The sequence below is a fragment of the Apiospora phragmitis genome (genome assembly GCF_038363925.1).
Source record: "Apiospora phragmitis strain CBS 135458 chromosome Unknown utg000008l:1.0-3514335.0:1.0-3519231.0, whole genome shotgun sequence".
Lineage (NCBI taxonomy): Eukaryota > Fungi > Ascomycota > Sordariomycetes > Amphisphaeriales > Apiosporaceae > Apiospora > Apiospora phragmitis.
Window position 1 is genome coordinate 82,467 of NW_027117407.1, and position 12,293 is coordinate 94,759.

The 12,293-nt window shown below is 54.5% G+C and overlaps 4 protein-coding genes across 4 annotated transcripts; all 4 read right to left on the reverse strand.

Moving 5' to 3' along the window:
* Window positions 1-35: 35 nt before the first annotated feature.
* On the reverse strand, window positions 36-644 carry PG994_008451 (uncharacterized protein; the record flags this gene model as incomplete). Its single annotated transcript, XM_066859860.1, has 3 exons — window positions 36-206; window positions 350-462; window positions 551-644. The coding sequence occupies 3 exons, from the start codon at window positions 642-644 to the stop codon at window positions 36-38; spliced, it is 378 nt and encodes a 125-aa protein (XP_066713449.1).
* Window positions 645-1,951: 1,307 nt separating this feature from the next.
* PG994_008452 (uncharacterized protein) lies at window positions 1,952-2,209 on the reverse strand (the record flags this gene model as incomplete). Its single annotated transcript, XM_066859861.1, has 1 exon — window positions 1,952-2,209. One exon carries the CDS (start codon window positions 2,207-2,209, stop codon window positions 1,952-1,954), a length of 258 nt encoding a protein of 85 aa, XP_066713450.1.
* A 370-nt stretch (window positions 2,210-2,579) lies between these two features.
* Window positions 2,580-3,835, reverse strand: PG994_008453 (uncharacterized protein; the record flags this gene model as incomplete). The annotated part of the gene is made up of 3 exons (XM_066859862.1): window positions 2,580-3,067; window positions 3,161-3,660; window positions 3,693-3,835. The coding sequence occupies 3 exons, from the start codon at window positions 3,833-3,835 to the stop codon at window positions 2,580-2,582; spliced, it is 1,131 nt and encodes a 376-aa protein (XP_066713451.1).
* A 644-nt stretch (window positions 3,836-4,479) lies between these two features.
* Window positions 4,480-7,593, reverse strand: PG994_008454 (uncharacterized protein; the record flags this gene model as incomplete). The annotated part of the gene is made up of 3 exons (XM_066859863.1): window positions 4,480-4,519; window positions 4,782-6,937; window positions 7,117-7,593. 3 exons carry the CDS (start codon window positions 7,591-7,593, stop codon window positions 4,480-4,482), a joined length of 2,673 nt encoding a protein of 890 aa, XP_066713452.1.
* Between the last annotated feature and the right edge of the window lie 4,700 nt (window positions 7,594-12,293).

Here is a 12,293-nt window from a genome sequence, read left to right on the forward strand (position 1 = left end):
TACCCCCAGTTAATGCATACGTAGCATTAAGGTTGTTACTTGCCAGCGGTTGGCTTGTTCTTAATAGGGCCATCTCGATAGCTAGTTTTACCACGCAGAATGACACGGAAAATTTGAACCTCGATGACTCCCAGACCCTCCGCTTTCATCTTGTCCTTCTCCACGCGATCTCTGTCGTTATCTTCGACTACTTCACCTTCAGCAAACTAGAAAGGGCCAACATAGGCTAGGAGTAATGGGGAAAAGAGAGGGGACAGTAATCACCTGTTTTCACGGCCGAGAATTTGAACCTCTGCCGAATAAAATTCCCGCCCTGCCCATCGAGGGTCACTGGGCCAGTGACACATACACGCCGCCCTTCATATTTCGCATCTTCTCCGCAGATACAGTATCTGTCCATCATGGGTCCATCTACATGGGTGTGGAAGTCTAGAGCGTGGTCCTTGTAGGAGAAATCGTAACCTACACCAACGTCAAGAATAATGCCAAAGTGGTGATTGTCAAAAGGCCTCGATTTAGCTGCATATCAGTGGAGAGCCATTCGCCGAACGCTGTTGAGGGTCGGGATTGGGGTACTCGGTGGCAATCTTGCCCTTCACCCGGAGAGACACCTGGATTCCAGGGACGGCGTCCAAGACTGCCATGGTGTTGCAATGTAGTGGAAACATTTCAAAAAAAAACCAAGGTGTGCTGTCGGCTGCCGTTTTTGAAGACCTAGAGGTCACCTGACCCAGTGTGGCGTCTACTGGCCCCTTATTAGTACAACCCCATCCCTTGCATGTATCATAAGCCACAGCGGCTGGTCCATTCTGATTTTGCTATGCCATAGATGACTTTGGGCTTGGTGTTACACTGCTCAACGGGAATGCCCAATCTGGCGCCGGTGGATGATCTGGCTTTTATTTATCTCAGCAAGAGAATTAACACAACCAGTCTTTATAACGAATACCTCTTTAACTTGGTATGGTCCACAAAGCTAGGAAATACAAATTGGTAGTCCGGATGGCAGAGCTGGAAAGGAGATATTGCACGGTTAGACTTGCACTTGCTGGGCCAAGGACTCCAGATATGCACCACCCATTGCCCTTCTCAATCCAATCAGGCCTATTTCTCGATCCTACGCTATCGTCGTGCTTTCTTTCCGGGTCGACTGGGACCGCCGCCTCGTCAGCCAAATCATCCAATTCGCAGAGCTCCCGCTTGACGATAGTCCTTAAAGGCTGGCCTTCCTCTTCATCAAACCTCCAGAGGACCGCCAGTTGCTGATGCTGCTGCTGTCGCTGTTGTGGTCTCTCATGGCCCAGGGGTACCGTGGCGTTCCGACTACCTCCGGCGGAGGCTGGTAGTGCAGATAGTGGAGGAAGTGGAGACAGTGGATGCAATGGCGGGATGATGAATGCCTCCTCGAGTACAGCTGAGAGACGGGTAAGATACCGACCATCAAATTAAAGGGTTGATCATGTAGAACACGAGAGCCTCTTACCTCTCGGGCGGTATAGAAACCTGTAGATTCCGATGGGCCCAAGGCCCCCTCAAACAATGCCCCATTTCCTGCTTTCTGCACGCTCATGGGCAGCTCTGCTCTCCCGTCCAGCTTCAGTATTAATGCGAAAAGAAATGATACCGTTGCGCGAAACAAACGCTGGTTAGGGGGCTGGCTCACCTTTCAACCTCTTCTGTATCTTCGCCCCTCCTGGCCATCTCGACAATGTTGAAGCAATCAAAGAGGGATGGCCCGCTCCGAAGGCCTACTGGCCTACGCCGAACGATCCGGGAGACGCGCACCTCGATGGTGCCCCAGTCCTTTCCCCCATCCGTTTTGCGGCGGAGTGGATGGCCACCTTCCGCTGTCCGTAATATCGGATGCTTAACACAGTGTAACTAACTAAGCCCGCAGTCGAGAGGGGAGAGGAACGGGGAGGAGGAGAGAAGGAAGAGGCAGTGATGTTAGTCAGGACCTTTTATAAAATAACCTACCTTTCTCCACGATCGGGAGGCGGTGGTCCTCGTCGCGCGCAAAGTCGTACAGCTCGTCCACCGCAAGACTGACGGAGAACTCGGCGTCGTCGAAGGACTCGATGTAGGCGTGGGTGGACGGACAAATGGGCGTCCGTCCCAGCTGCGACGCGGGAACGGGGTATTCTGCGGCCATCCGGCCCCTGACCCGTACCATGACGCCGATTCCGGGGTAACTGTCCAAGGCGGCCATTTCGTCTTCTCTAATCCGCGTTGTGGTACCGCAGTTACTACGCTGTACGTTGTGGTTGTTGAAGATGCTTGCATGTAGCTGACTTGGAGCAGGGGCGTCGCGTTGAGAATTTGCAAAAACGTTACAGTGTCGCATCTTTTCTACAGCTAATTATGCGACGCGACGCGTGTTGTGATCCCTGCAAGCAAGCAGAAGAGACGCGACACCCCAGGAACCACCTAAAGTTTTTCGTTTCCGCATCTAGGTCGAAAATGGAAAAAATTGGTTTTGAGACACTGTGTCCTATGTCCCGGCAGCTATTTCGGGTGGGCCCCTTTTACCCCTATTCCACTTCACACTTCAGAGAGCCTCCCCTCAACTCTCAACCAACTCAAGACACCTGAATAACCACCTTCCCAAAGTGCCCGCCCCGGAACAGGTACTGAAACGCCTCCTTGGTCTCCTCAAACTGGAACACCTTGTCCACGACCGGGTGAATCTGCTTTCCACTCTGCGCGTCGCCCGTGTACACGCACCGCAGCATCTCCTCGAACCGCTCCCGGCTCCCGTTCAATATCCCCTTGAGCGTGACGTTGCGCTTGAGCGCGAGCACGTTCGTGTTCATCCTGTTGCCGGGCGCGTCCTCCTTGCCGGACAGGTACCCGATGCAGGAAATCAAACCGCCGAATGCGACGCACTCGAACGACTTGGCCAGGATGTGGGCCCCGCCCGTCTCGAAGACGACGTCGGCGCCCTTGCCGTTAGTGAGGGACAGCACTTCTTCGTGCCAGTCGGGCGTCGTCTTGTAGTTGATGGTGTGGTCGGCGCCCATCTTGCGCGCGCGCTCGAGCTTGGCGTCCGAGGAGGAGGTGATGATAGCTAGTGCGTTGGTCGAACGTCAGTCAGTAAGTCCCCTTTCACCGGGGCAAGGACGTTTTAGAAAAAAAGAAGAAAAAAGGTACAACGACTTACTCGTCAGCCCCAAAGCCTTAGCAATCTGCAGCCCCGAAACTGCCACCCCGCCGGTCCCCTGCAGCAGCACGACCTTGTCCCGGCCCCTCATCGGCTCCCCCAGCGGCTGGAACGAGTTGATGCTCATCCAAGCCGTGACGGTCGCGATGGGCAGGCACGCCGCCTCCTCGTCCGACAGGTAGTCGGGCACCTTGACCAGCCCCGTGGCCGGGAAGATGCGGTACTCGGTCAGGCAACCGGTTAGGGGCAGACCCAGGCCCGACGCCATGTCGGCCGCGACGATCTGGCCCCGGACGTGGGTCTGATTGAAGGTGGCCATGACGCGGTCGCCCTCCTGGAAGCCTTCGACCTTGTCGCTGCTGCCGGATATCTTGGTGATGGTGCCGCAGATGTCGGAGCAGGGCACAAGGCCGTTCTGGTCCGCCGGGACGCCCTTGTGGTGCTTGTACAGGCCCATAGCCACTGCCACACTCGAACCGTCAGCGACATCCTCCCGGTCCCTGTTAGGAGAAAGGGGGAGGGGAGGGATTACTTGCCTTCGGTATCACGGTAGTTCAGCGACACCCGGTTGATCTTGACGAGGACCTCCCCCTCCTTCAGCCCCTCGGGCATGGGCGCATCCTGCACCAGCTTGAGGTTCTCCAACCCATCTTGGTTCGTGACCCACTGCTTCATTTTTTTCGGATAAATCGATTTTTGATAGCAGTTGCTTGTTTACTAATTAGCTCGCTCGCTCGCTAGTTATTAGTGAGATGCGATCGCGGTTAAGGGGTAGTAGAAGTAGTAGTAAGTAAATAGTTAGGTGTGACTTGTGTGACGAGATCTCGGGTATGCCATATGTTAACAAGTTATACAAACAGATTCGACCCGGGAAGAGGGGAAAAGAGGGAAGGTTGCATGCCGAAGCGGCAGAGGTCAGGAAAGCCCGCAACCCGCCACACCCGTCGGCATTTGCTCAGGCCTTTCTCGTCATCTCTTCCGTTTTCGGTAACGACCGCGCCGAATAGTTTCCATGCGGATCTCACGGAGTCCACTCCGATCCACACACAGGGCTAGCTTATCGAGTTACAATTCGGGAATTAAATCTGCCAGTCTAACATAAAAGATGGGGGGCTTTCGGTGGCCCCCGATGACACCATGATTGAGTAATGGCATTCCGGCAAACGTCACCCTTTCACGCTTCATTACTCAGGGGACCATGAGCCCAGGATTAGTCAGTAGAGCCCCCTATACGATGATTGTCATTATCATTCATTGGATGGCTATCTAGGTAAATTTTCTCTGATATGTACATGTACAGCTCTTTGGAGTCGGCTCATCTAAAACATGGAAGCCTCGCGTACTTTTCCAACAGAAAGACTGCATACAGTGTACGGTTGGTTGGTTCAAGGTTCCCGCCCTCCACCCGCTAGGTAAATAATCAGGGTATCTCCGTTTATGACCATGGTAAAAACGTGTTTGCAAAATCGCTTGTCGTAAAAATTGGACGGTACATATATCCAGCTGTTTCCGCTGATTCAATCTAGGGAGCAAGCCATTCGGATCAGGCAGGCAACCTACGGTTCTTCTTCTTGCATGGTTTCTTATCGAAGGCCCTTGGGCCCCCTTTTCGACGACGAACCCCACTGGTTGCCGGGCCCGGCGGTTCCTCACTCCCCTGGGCGGCATCATGGTGGCCTTCTTATTGCCTATCTTGCTCTGGCCCTGGCCTCGCACGTCATAGCCCCATCGTGTGACGCCGCCGCCGTGGACCCAGGGCTCCAGGTTGCGGCACTGGCTCACGTCGCACCACACGAGCTGACCGCAGCCGTCGAGGACGCTCTCGATACCCATGGCCGTGACACGAACACAGCCTCGGACGCTCAGGCGCTCGAGGTCATTCAGATGCAGGGCGATGCAGGCGAGGCTGTTGTCGCTGACGGCGCTGCCGCAAAAGGCCATCTTGAGCTCCTGCAGCTTAGGCAGGCCGAGGGCCACGACCTCTGTCGCGGTATCCGAGAGTGCGCAGCAGAAGGAAAGGTCCAGGTGGGTCAGAGCCTTTGCCGAGTTGGCCAGTGCGATGATGGCATTGTCGGAGAGGTAGGTGCAATCGGCCAGGCACAAGCGCGTGAGGTTGGCAAACCGATACGGTGTCCATGTCTGGAACCCGGCATCGGTGATCGAAGTGCAGCGCGTGAGCGAAAGCGACTCAATGCGTGTGGAAGCGTGGGCAGCCAGATGGGCCATCGATCGGTCCGTGATGTGCTTGCAGTACGACAAGTTCAGCCGCTTCAGCTTGGGGCAGCCGACGACGGTCCCAGGAGGAGGCAGCATGACAGTCTGCATCTGTGGCTTCTGTCCTCTCACGCGCGAATTCGATATCACGACCTGCTTCGTTGCCTGGGCATGTTCCGGTACAACCCACCCGACGACTCGGGCAAGCAGATTGTCTCCCACCTTGCGGCAGTTGCTCCAATCCACTTCCTCGAGTCCCTTGGCATGCTCGCTCATGTCGAGGATCTGGTTGGCAGATACGTCCCACACGGACTTCATCTTCCATATTTTGATGTTCTTCCCACACGTCTTCCAGAGAGCCGAAAAGCCCTCGTCGGTGACGTGAAAGCAGTTGCTAAGATCTACCGACCGAGGACGAGTTCCGAAGAAAGGAGCCAGTATCTTGACAAGGACATGGTCCGTCACCCGTCTGTTGTGGGGTGTCAGGTCGACCACTGTGCACAGCCTGGGAGATGTTATCAGGAGCTTGCGCCATCGCGTGGAAACCAGTCGAAGCCGCATCAACTCGGGGATGCTCATGTATTGAAAGATGGAAACGAGAATATCTTCGGGCAGTAGCGATTGCTCCATGCTGGCAGGTCTGTGCGGGAGTATCCTTGCCTTCTTCGACGGTCCTTCCGAGTCGGGGGAGGATGGGATCCCATACCGGATGGGCGTGGAAATCTCGATAGTGCGATGCCGGATCCCGTTGGCAGTAGGTGCCGTAGAAGGAGAATCGGCCGGGGGCGTGGGCGGCGCAAAAGATCCGCGCCGACGGTTCCTCATGTTTTCCATGTCGACGCTCAGGAAAGGGTCCGGGTCTTTCGACAAAATCGGATCCGAGTCGTCCTTGGCCGGCGATACTGGCAGCGACGGGTTGTGGAAAATGACTTGCGGCGTGATTTTGACGGGGGTTGTGGGAGTGCCAGGTCTGTCCAGCTTTTGTGCATCCACCATCTCGACATCTTCGTCCGTAGGCTTGATTCTGGTTCTGGCCGTATCCTCCACTTGCTTCCGTATTCCGGGAGGACAGCGTTTCCACAGTTCGTCGAGGGCATTGCCTGGAATCATCAAGCACTCGACCGTGGTAATAGAACGAACCGTGGCCGTTCGCCTACGCGACAAGCCGAGACTCGACACCTCGCCAAAGTATTGGCCAGCGCGAAGTCTAGGCCGAATGTACGAGGAGCGTGTGACGCGTCTCGTTGTTGGCGCTTCCTTCTTCGGCGTGTCGTGTATGACTTCGGCCTCGCCCCGGACAATAAAGTAGATCTCGTTGCCCGGGGTGCCCTGCTGGACGATTTCCGTGAAGGGTTGGTAGGTTTTCGGCTGAGCGCTCATGCCCAGGAAGTGAAGAACGTCGGGAGGCAGCGTGGAAAACAGAGGCAGCTCCTTCAGCGTTTGCCGCACATTGACGAAGCCGCTTCCCAGAGCGCTCCCGGCCGCTGGGTCCTCAATGACGCCTGGGCTTGGCGACTTCCGTTTCTTGTGGTTGACCACTGCTCCCTCTTTGATAGCCCCGACCTCACCCGTGGAAACAGCCCCGGGCGCGACTTCTCGGGACATCATATGCTTGTTGCCCGGGGACCTTCCTGGCGCTTTTTCTTCAAGATGGTCAAGCGCTCGTGGGCCTCGTGTCGTATGGCCTTTTCCATGTCGGGAAACCTCGGAAGCTCGAGCTGGAGGTCCTCCTTCTTCAATACGAGAAGCAAGCACTTGGTGCGGGCGATGATCGTAGCCGTCCGCGGCATGTCCATCAAAACTCCAATCTCTCCAAAGAAAGCCCCGGGCTTTAGTTCTGCGTGTATCGCTTCACCGTCGCGCGAAGTCACAGCCACAACGCCCCGGACTAGCCAGTACATTGCCTTGGCCTCGTCGCCTTCCGTCAGGACGTGGTCATGTGCCGAGTGGACCTGGGGCCGTAGGTGCTTGCCGATGGCCACGAGAAACTCTTCTGGTGCCGACATGAAAAGCGGGAATGAGCGCATGCGATCCAAAAGATCCAAGGGCATGTCCTTGATGGTCGAGGCAGTCAAGGGGGATGGCCGCATAGGCCGGGTGGGATTCGTCTCAACATTAAAGGATCTGATCAGCGACGCAGAGTCGGGAACTGCCACGCCGGCTGGGTGATGGGCCAGGGCCCTGTAGGCCGAGGCCGTGGAGCTGCGATTCCGCCTCATGACTTCTGCCGGGTGGGCAGCCGAGCCGCTGCTAGGTGGCCAGATCTGTCAATGCCAAACACCTTGGTCGGCGCGGATCCCCTTGATCTCTCGGGTAGACTGCGAATGGCCGTAACTCCCGGTCGCGGCAAATTCTTGAGCTGGTGTAACCGAACGGCTGATAATTTAGGCAAGTAACGGGTTCATGCTCTACCCCGGCCGGTCGCCAGGAGGATATTCCACGCAAGGGTTGTGTAGTCGCAGAACCAAAAGCGACAACAGTTGGAACAGACGGGCTTCTTCCAAAAAGCATGCACACAAAAATGTTATTGGACGAATCGCAAGGTGGCGAGACGGGGGGCGGTCGAGATCAACGCGGCTCAATTCTGGACAAGGGCGGAGCGTGTTTATCCACAGAAGCTCAAGCGAGTTGGTGATTGCGGGGACTCGGGGTCGCTAATGTCTGCCGTCAATTGGCGGTAAGGCTCAAGGGGGTTCGTTGCGCCGAGCGACAAGCCGTCGCTGGTGTAGAGGCTTTTCGGCGGGCGGGAAACTTCAAGAGCGTCGCCTGAATTCGTTTGACGACGTGGGGTTGATTCGAAACTCGTTTCTACTGCCGGCTGAGCTTTGGGTGTCAGCATACTCCAAGACAACATCCAAGACAGGCGCTACTGCGCCGCCGCTTTCTGACACCGCAAGACAAGACTTACAGCGACAACAGGCTCGCAATTGAGTTTGGACAGCCAGGCTGTGGTGGTTCATGGGCTCAAAAATAGAGACGGTATCGGTGTATACTTGGTCAATACAAGCTGCCGTCGTCACAACAGCACGCGAGCAGTCTGGACCAAGCAATTCCGGCGGTCCGAGGTATAAAGCGTGGATTTGGATTTTGGATTTTTGCCCAGAGAAGGTATCGGTATCTATCGGGCAATGGTTACACAAGGGGTGCTGGCATACAAACAAGCAACAACAATGGCAAAACAAGCATGCATCTGGTGAGACAAGCAAAGATTATGACGGCGTCCCGGGAGCAAAAAAGAAAACAGGCAAGGAGGTCAATGTATAATGTATGGGTAAGGGTATGATGGGTTGCAGGTTCACTAGTGACCTGGCCTAGAGGAGTAGGTACGAGTAGAGCGCGTACCGCCAATTGATGTGCCAGGCTGGGAGTGGGAAGGGGGCAAAAGGTCACGGGGGGTTGACGTAAAGCGAGCGTACCTGAGAAGTAACCTATATCCTGGCTATTGAAGTTTGTAGGGCAGAATAGAAGGAAGGCCACGGATTGGTATCTGGTCAATGAGGAGATGTCGTGATCATGGGCGCGTGAAAGATGAGCGGTAGGTGTGAAACCAAGTCAAGAAGTCGGGAGCGGTCTTGTGTTGTCTTGACCCGTTTCCAACTCTCGCTCTCTCCCCCTTTGCTTTGCTGCTGTCGTCGCCTACTTCGGCGGGAAGCTGGAGGCTGGAGGCAAGGGTAGTGGAGTGGGGAGCTCTCTGTTGTCAGAGGGAAAAGCAGCAAGAGATACAGGAGCTGTACCGTAAATAGGACCGCTCTATGTGCTAGTCGCCATTGTCTTGTCTCAAGCTTGAGGGTCTTGACGGGGTCATTGAGTGGGCCGAGCCGGAGGGTATTGCTTAGGTTAATCGAAGGCGTGCACGTCTCTACGGCGAGGAGGAGGAGGTCAGAGCTTCTTCTTCGTCGTCTTCTTCCTCTGCTTCTTCTGCTTCTCCTCCTTGTCTGTCTTGGGATAAGGGCCCCTAGGCGCACTAGGCACAAGCAGCAGCACGAGGCACGGACTGGCCCTTGGCCCATCGGAGTCTAAGCTTATGAGTGGTACTCCGTAGCTCGGTTCTGATTGTGTGTGTGGTGAGAGCAGCGAGAGGGACGAAACGAAAGGATGGCGGGAAGAGGCAATGAGGGGGGAAGATAGATGGAAATGGATAGGATAGAGAGGGGCCGTCACTAAACCGTACCATACGGCTGAGCCGGTTGGGTGCTAAGAAGTTGGGAAAGGGTACCCTGTCCTTGGGGGTCGATCAATCATTTAAAGTGCAGTCGGGAAATCCATGATGATGATGTTGGCATGGAAAACAGCGAAACCATAGGTACCAGGAAATCTTTTATTTTTATTTTTAGTTACGGTACAGGTAAGCACGAACTGTGGCCAATGACCCTTCTGCAAAAATGGTGTCGCAGCAAGACATTATATGTATGCAGTGCGACTGCAACGGGAGGTCAGCCTGGCCGGTTCAATTGATTCGATGGGGTGTGCGGGATGGCTTCTAGAAAGAAAAAAGCTCAAGCCGCAAGACTCAGGTCGAACGATTTCTATCTGATTGGCAGAATGCCATCAACCTCGAGAGGGTGTTTGGGTGTGCACTGGCACGGTTGCAGCGAGGCAGGTGCACGCACCTGTAGGAGACCAGGACCCTGGAACTAGGGACGCTGCCGGTGCAGTGCGCCAGCGAGGGGGAAAAGGTGGGATGGTCACAGTGATAGCAGTTCGGCTGCCGCTCTTCCCAGCGGCAGCAAATGTAACCTGGAGTGTGCTTCGTGGGATATCAATTCCATTTCGTGCGCCTGCGACAGCGACAAAGTCGGTTGCGAGGTCGCATTGGGGAATGGGATTGGCAAGGAAGTACCTACAACCGAGCCCCCAATTGCTAGACTACCTTCCCCCGCCCCCGACATACGTAAGGCCAATCTGTCTGGCATTTGGTTTTATTTTAGTGATACGGCTCCCGGGAGCACGGCTGCACATCATCAATTGGTAGTGTCACCGCTAGAGCCAAGTGCTGACGAGTAGCGCCGGAGCCTGTGCTTCAAGTTGAGTGAGCTCCTCTCGCGCTGCCCGGCCAGGCGTGCAGGGCTGTTTCTTCTTCTTCCGAGTGCTGTACATGTACAGTAAGTAGCAGGTAGCAGTACTGCAATTAGAAGTGTGCAGACGAGAGGACGATATGACTTCCTTGGCGATGACGATATCGACAGGCACGTAATCTGCAATCCCGGCCTGTAAGGGACATTGCTTTCCTGACGTCGAAAAAGGGAGCAATGGGCGCAGCGCGGCTTGGCCATGTGTGGTTCTTTCATCAGTGTCTGTGGGCGTCGTGTGACGGTTCAGCAAAAGAATGGAAAATGGCTGATGAATTTGGCCCGCCCGACGGTGGCTGTTCGCCCATCCAACGGCCTACCGTAAACGACGCTCATTTTCTTTTTTTCTCTTTTTTTCTTGGGATTATTGCGTTCCATCCATCCAACATCGGCTGAACTGAACAGAGCTTGTCGATATACGATAGGACGACCCCATCTACCATGTACAGCTGCTCAGATCGCTTCGAGGTACACACAACACGACATGTGCAATTCGGATGACCCGTCCGCTGTCTTGTCCTCTTCTCAGATCGGGCCCCCTAGCTGCTCACTAGAGTGTCGAGCACTGTTTCGTGTCGCTGGTTTTTTCCCAAGCGTCGAAACCCCATTTCCCATCATTTCGAGCAAGGCCATCATGGGTGTTTGCCATGCAAAGAACCAACAAATGCCATACGCATGTTGATGATGGAGGCTCGCCTCACTTTTCCCCCGAGCATCACCTGCAACAGGGGAGAGAAGCGAATGGCTTTCCCAAACCTAGCCGGACAGCCCTGTAGATCGGGGGTTCTTTTCACATGTGTTTCTTCAGGCGGGACATCCCTGCAATTGTCCGTGGCTCAGTGTTTCAGCACACTTCGGACGGGGTTTTCGAGAACAATTCTAGCGCTGCGGCGCTGCAAGGAGGGGGGCTCGATTGTTTCATTCGACGGAACCCCACCAGTTTCTCTTTCCCAGTCGGTATCGCGAGATCTTCTGCGCGTCCAATTCCAAATCCAATCGAAGTTGATAAGTGACTCCATATGCCGCTAGATTTGCACGATATTTATGGTATTCCACACGCACTTGCTCGTCGCCATGTCCGTTTTAGCCGGCAATACAGACCACACATTGATTGCTAATCTGGAGCCGCCAAAGCTGAAGGAGATTATTATTAATAGTAGAGAACACCCGAGTCAATTGGTCGTACTACGCCAGCACCAGATGAACAAGTCCGAGGGAACGTGCAACGAAACCGGACATGCCCTGGTCGTTGATCTGAAGAAGGAAACAACTCTTGACTCGAAGACTCCTTTCTAGAATGGTAGATGCAGATCAATGTATCGTGTCGTTATTCTAGCGCATACGAGAAGGCGTCTAAGCAGATACCCAAATGATGACATCCGACGCCATGGTGGCGGTTTCCAGCCTCGTCAAGTTTTATAGGAGAGCAAGACGTTGTACATAACGTCTCAATACCAATTTTTTGCCTCCCATTGCGTTGTAATGGTGCAGCGGTATTTGAGGGGTGTTTGAAAACCTTTGCCATATCACTAAGATCGGAGCGAGAGAAATATCCAACTTCGACGGTGATCGATTTCCACCTTCGCCTGACCTAGGTACCTTAGCATTCTCTCCCGCTGTTACAGAGCCAGGGCTGTTATCAGTTTATCTAAGTACTGTGTTCGACAAGAAAAGTAGATCTAGCAATGCAAAGAAGAGTGTACTGTGAATTATTTGATTGGGATGTCAATTGAAAGAATGATTCGAATACCTTATGCATTTGGGTCGTTATGCCAGTACCCAAACGCCTCCATCTCGACTTGTGGCTGAGGGTATATCCAAAGCCCAAACTGAGGTCTCTTTCTCTTCTC